At 39.7% G+C, this 6,451-nt stretch overlaps 1 protein-coding gene across 4 annotated transcripts in view; it reads left to right on the top strand.

The window, feature by feature from the left end:
* MAP2K4 (mitogen-activated protein kinase kinase 4) overlaps window positions 1–6,123 on the top strand; it is a 74,366-nt gene extending 68,243 nt beyond the window's left edge. For all 4 annotated transcript variants that reach the window (XM_063960945.1, XM_063960946.1, XM_063960947.1 and 1 more), the window contains 2 exons: window positions 3,167–3,212; window positions 5,175–6,123. In XM_063960945.1, the coding sequence (XP_063817015.1) occupies window positions 3,167–3,212; window positions 5,175–5,288 (160 nt within the window). In that variant the 3' untranslated portion in view covers window positions 5,289–6,123. The remainder of the gene's footprint in view (window positions 1–3,166; window positions 3,213–5,174) is intronic.
* The last annotated feature ends 328 nt before the right edge of the window (window positions 6,124–6,451 follow it).

Consider the following 6,451-nt stretch of genomic DNA (forward strand, 5'->3'; position numbering starts at 1 on the left):
TGCGAATAGCTCTATACTGATCAACAACATAATAACTGTTCTATAAATGAAGATGGAAAAGAATCCTGGTATCTCACGCCAGATCTGAGGAAGGGCTTCATGTTTGATTTCATGTACTTTTCCAGTGGAGCTGTCTTTGCTGCAATACATTAATGTGTAGTCATTTTTCATGACTGAAACCTGAATTGTATATTTGTAGTTCCCTACATGATACAATTCAATAAGGAACATTTTTACTCCTTTCTGTGTTCTGTATCCTAGATGATCCTCTGATTAGGTGTTAGAGGAACTCCCAGCACAATATGTGTAAGACCCCTAGAGCTGTAATAGAGTCTTGAAGCCTATAACAGCCCCCGCTGTTCCCTTAGTACTTCATGTGTACACTGCCGCAAGGTCTTATGCCTCTGCAGTAGGGGCTTACACAATTGACTGGAGACCTTGAATGATAAATACACAGACTAAATGGAGGCCGAGAGGTTAGGTCCGTGTTGGTACTGGCTCCCAGCTTGGAGCAGCGATGACACGGTGAGGAGGAGTAAGGCACAGTGTAGTTGGAAAATCACAAGCTGGATGCAGGGAACAATGAGGGTAACAGGAGACAGGCATGCACAGGAACAAGACTGTGGTGCAGACAGGGGCTAGGCAGGACTTCCAGCTGACAGAGAATCTGGCAGAGTAGCCGCAGGTGGAGCAGAGTATGCGAACACCAGTGAAAAGGACCAGCAATTTACATAGCAGTACAAACTATAAATGCACTGAGGGAGTGGCAAACAATACAAAGGGTAGCTAAGCAATCAGCAACAGTGCAGAGAGAGCTATAAACCACTAAGGTCGTGCAGCTGCATGTCCAGCATGTCTTGGATGTCAGCCAGAATTAGCCTGATGCTGGTTGTCTAGCAACCGGGAATGCCATCTGTGTCTGGCGTCCTGATTGACAAGCAGCCAGCGGTTACCGGTAGGCAGTGCAGCCTCTGTGTCCTGGTTGCTAAACACCCGGCGGGTACCAACAGCCTCTGCAGCCGGAAGAGATGCAACATCCCAGTCGTCCCTTAACACTAGGTTAGGGAGAGTAAACTAGAGGGTAATTATAATAAATAATATACAAAAATGTTGACTTTTTAGTCATGGTCACCTCTCCATAAGCATATGTTTTATCCTACAGTTAAGCTGTTTGGTGATTTTCCACAGCCAATTGTGACCAAATTCCCAGAGAAAAGAATAGTGTCAATTTACTATACCTTCGGGGCTCGCCCTCAGATCTTTTACTTTCATATTTTTTGACACAAACAGACTGAATGAGTGACTGGTTACTGATTGCTTGCATATTAATTAAGCGTTATTTTCTGCTGCATTATGGAGTACCACCCATTATATTGTATTGTAAGGAGCTATATTTTACATGTCACTGTGGATCATGCAAGTGGTGTGTTTGGATACAGTAGTCCAATTTATAGCGCACTGGTAACAATAACATGGAGCATCCATCTTTATTATATATCATTATGGAACTATTATGCGATACATTTGCATTTAAATGTTTTATTGTTTTTATTATCTATATAAAAAAAATTGCTGTTAAATTCTGAAACTATTGTCGCATGTCTAATTTTTACATTTTTGTTGTCATCAATAAAAGTTATTTGACTCTTACCCCCGATGAAATCTTAAAATGATGTGACCGTGTGTAAAATTTGTCTGAGGAACCTAATGCTAATGGAACCATGCTGTATTGGTGCTTTATTGTATGTTCTCACTGCCACCTACTGGTGTTGCATTGTTCTGCAGCCTAAGTAAAATAGGAAACCCCTGAAAGCCTTTTGCTGCCACCTGCAGTGAATTGCTGTTACTGAAGCCATGATTTGCAAAAGACTGTTTGCAGATAATTAAGAGTGCTTATTTAAAATGTTTATTTTTTTTGTATTATAACTTTTTGTTGAACTACGTATTATAACATTTATTTTTTAATGTTCTAGTTTAGTGGTTCTTAAAATTCTTTTCACATTATAGGTAATTAGTTAAATGATGTGTACTTTTTACTACTACTTTATGGACTATTATAGATGTCTGTTACAAATATGGTGATGTGCCTTGAGCCAATGTAAGTCACTAATGTCTGTGTTAGTGGCCAATGTGGGTATATACATGGTAAGCTGGCTGCACAGAAGCTGACCTTGACGCACTATGCAAGTGCCTCATCATGGATTTAATGTTTAGTTTGGTCACCGAAAAATGTGGGACCTGTTAGTCCTGTGATGACCACTCATGGGTCAGTAAAAGCCTGACCTACTTACCCAATAATGATCACTTCACTTTCAATAGATTTAATTATTGTGTATTGGGGTTATGTCCTGGCAGCACATTGTAGAGCCTGTTGCCTGCTACATGTTACAACCAATGGGGTCAATTTAACACTGACTGAAAAGCACCTGGGAGTCCCTGGTGATGCTGTCCCCGACTAGAGGAATTCTTCTCACACCCCTCCGTCAGTGCGAGCAGAAATTCAACAAAACTAGATCCGCTATGCAGTTTGTTGTGACCTAGCGCTGTGCCAATAGCATCGCGGCGAGGCAATTCAGTCGGATAATGCCCGTTCTCGTGACTAAACGCCCTGTTTAGTCTGGGAGTACGGGCATTCCACGACTTAGCATTGCGCTGAATTAAATAGCTCCGGGAGCTCCCTCCCAGCGCTATTCAATCCGTGCAGAATTTAATTGACCCCAATGTTTGTGTCCAGCAGTAGAACAGACTATCACACCACTGTTTGGTGGCCAGGCTGAACAACTCCAATCTGTTTCCTGTCTGGTGGACGGCACACCTTTGCCATGGTCATTGTCAAAGTAAGATGTGATGGAATCTACAATAATCTTGAGCTCACACTCGTGACAATTCTCAGGCATCAAGATTAGTGTACCCATGGCTTGCAGACATTTGGAGGCAACCATATTGTAAGGTGAATCAATAGAGTGCACAGATCTCATATTATAGACACATCACTCTTCATTTGTTTCGGGGGTTTTTTGCATTCCCTATATATTGCATTTGTTGCAGAACTCATTTGTAATTCTTTAATGATGCTGAAAGTTGCTGTTAGTGTTTACTGTTTATATTGCATTGATCCTCTTTAATGCTGATTTTATTGAATTTTTTCCCCCTTTCTTTTCTGCAGCCTTACAAAGGACGAGTCTAAGAGGCCAAAGTACAGAGAGCTTCTGGTTAGTATGAAGAAATGAGTGACTGGTGTTTTAGCTTAAGCCAAAAAGTTTTGGGTTTAGTTCATAATTGTTATCGAATTTCCAAAGAGAAATATCATCTCTGGACACTATCCTGTACAGAAGTGGTTCTCAACCTCGGTCCTCAAGTACCCCCAACAGTTCATGTTTTCTAGGTCTCCTCACAGGATTGCAAGTGAAATAATTTGCTCCACCTGTGGGTCTTTTATAATGTGTCAGTGAGTAATGAATACACCTGTTCAACTGCTAGGTGACCTGGAAAACATGAACTGTTAGGGGTACTTGAGAACTGAGGTTGAGAACCACTGCTGTACAGCACACAGGATTGCCTCTGTCTCTTCCTCTACATATTTGTGAACATTTTACATACTTGGGTTGGTATATTTCTGAGATTCTCCAGTGTTCCAGCACTGCTCTGCGCTCTGCTGCCAGTTTTTACCTGTTCCAGGCAGACAGTATTGTCAGTGACCCCTACCTGTGAAATTCCAGTGGTAGGAAACTGCACATCGCTACCTGCCCACACCAGGGGTGCATTTAGCAGCATAGACAGTACTGTTACAGGCATGAAGGGCAAGTTAGATCGGTGGAGAAAGCTGCACCCAGGTCTAATTTTGCTTTTACAAACATTACAAAGCTCTCCCCAAAATATATATATATATATATATATATATATATATTTTTTTTTTTTTTACCCTTTCATTTTTGGCCGTAGCTCTTGTTACAAATAGTTTTGACAACGTTGTGTATTATATTGTAATTAAAGGATAGGTTTCTTATTTGTTTTTGTTTTTTAAAGCTGTGAATTAGAATACCTGTTGGCAGCTGGAATCAGAGTACGGCTTAATAATTATTTCTCTGAGTGCCATAAACTGTGTTTAATTACTTGATGTTAAAAACCTCCGTCTCTGGTTAATAATTTTACCCTAATCTAGGGTTATTTGTACTGCCAATACCTATGTGGTTAGGGCACCATCCCTAATCTTATAGGTGTGTTCTCTTGCATTAGTATAGTGTTTTAGTAATGCCTGTTATAACATGTAGTAGACAAGCGTACTTTTGATCCACCTTGCTCTGTCTATGGTAAGGATAGTTGTGAAGCGTCACCTGTTTCATGATATCGGACACAGCTAGAAGTGTGGTTGCTGGCTTTAATAATTTTATTAAAAACAACCACTTGATTTATTCTACCATATGAACATAACATCCTCATCATCTGACACTGTATGGAGGTGGACTCTCGGAAGCAGGATCCTCCACCCTCTTAGTTGTAACCCTTCACTATACATTTCTCTAGTGCGCCCCCACTCCTAGTGATAAGTCACTCACTGGGGGGAATTCAAATGATATATCACGCCCAATTTCCTTTCTAACGCGATTCCCGTTATCGCGCCCATCGTAGTCAGGTTTAGCTGCGTAACTGGTTGGGTACCCTCGCTACCGCAGGGGTAGCGAGCTGAAATGATTATACCACGCTAGTCAGCAGAAACAGAACAGGTGTAGAAAAGGGTGAAAAGAATTGAATACCGCCCACTTAGTTGATCACAGTTTGTGTTTCCTCTTGTAATCTATATTTGAACCTTTTTATTTGATTGTGTGTATTTTTGTACATTTCCCTGAATGGTGCTTTTGTGGCACAATATAACTTTGAAAAAATAAATAAAATGACAGCGCGACACAATCCATCCATACAAAAGACTCTTATATAATCTAGTGTGTTTACTATAATCCTTGCTGGGTAAATTGAAAAAGTAGTTACTGGTATCAGCATGCTTACTTCTGATTTGCCTTCTTTTCTATAAGTTGTAATACATATGTTTAAATTCCAGTAGTATCCAAATCTCTCTTTTATATTGGCTATCAGGGTGATTTTGTAGTAATGACTAAAAGATAGTGTGTGTGTTTTGTGACGCCTATGATGTGTAATACTGTGCTCTTTCCACACAGAAACATTCTTTCATCATGATGTATGAAGAGCGACCTGTTGATGTTGCTGCATATGTCATCAAAATCTTGGATCAAATGCCAGCCTCCCCCAGCTCCCCAATGTATGTTGATTGACCCTGCTGCCATCCAAGACTCTAGCAAACAACATCAAAAAACGAAAGAGCTGGGAGTGAACTAAATGTGGAGAGATGCCATCACACGATCGCTCGTGACATTTTCCTCTCTTGCTCCGGCGCCACGTGCAATAAGATCAGTGTTTGTTTCCTATCTTTCCATTGTGTCTGTATGCTAAAGTAACATGTAAAATGCATCCCTGTAAGTGGCTGGTCACACAACGCTCATCTGGTGGACAGAAGAGCATCTGGTTCTGCTGTGACCTGCTCAATGGAACTCGATAAGACTGGAAAACGTATCTCCGCTGCAACCTCTTGCATCTGCCCACTGAAACAAACTAAAACTAGACGCTGAACCGATCACCCTAGAGGTTCAGCCTTTTAATAAGGAGGAGAGATTGAGAAATCCGGTGTCATCGTACAACATTTCCTGCTACTCTCCCAGAGGCGGGACAAGGCAAAGAATATGAATTATATAAATATATATATATTTTTTATTATTTTTAAATAAAAAAAACAAAAAAATTTTCTTCACAAAGTGCAATAGGTTAACCGATTCTCCGCCAGGTGGTCCTGTGACTGATCAGGTTCTGGATATTCTTTATTTTTTGGCCCCTCTGGCAGAGAATGGGGTTAATGAAATTTAAATCCTGTTCTGCTATAGTTATTTTATGTTCTTGAGTGTCGGTTGAATTTATTTTTCCCTTTTTAATTTTTTTTTTTTTTTTTTTAAAGAATCATAAATATAGTAAATGTCTCTACCAAAAAACAAAAAAAAAATCAAATTATGTTGCATTGAAGAAATCTAACATTAAATATTAAGAGATGGAGTATAACTTTTGTTGCAATGGGCATTCCTTCTTTTACATATGTTGCACTCGTTCTTTAGCAGTCTCTAGATATTTATATCAATGCCTATGTATTATTCAGATAAATAGTAATATATTTAAAATATTTTTATATTCTTACTATATCGGATAAATCTGTCTGTCCAATTACTTTGTTAGAAGCGGACATGTTAAAAAATAAAATGCGGATTAGGAAGTTCGAGGAGTATTGCCCATCACATAGCTATGAAAGGGATTGGTGCCCATCACAGTAACACAACAGTGATGTCACTGAAAGTTTGATGTTCCTTTTATATATGACATACAGAACAATAAG

Source organism: Pseudophryne corroboree, chromosome 3 (genome assembly GCF_028390025.1).
Source record: "Pseudophryne corroboree isolate aPseCor3 chromosome 3, aPseCor3.hap2, whole genome shotgun sequence".
Lineage (NCBI taxonomy): Eukaryota > Metazoa > Chordata > Amphibia > Anura > Myobatrachidae > Pseudophryne > Pseudophryne corroboree.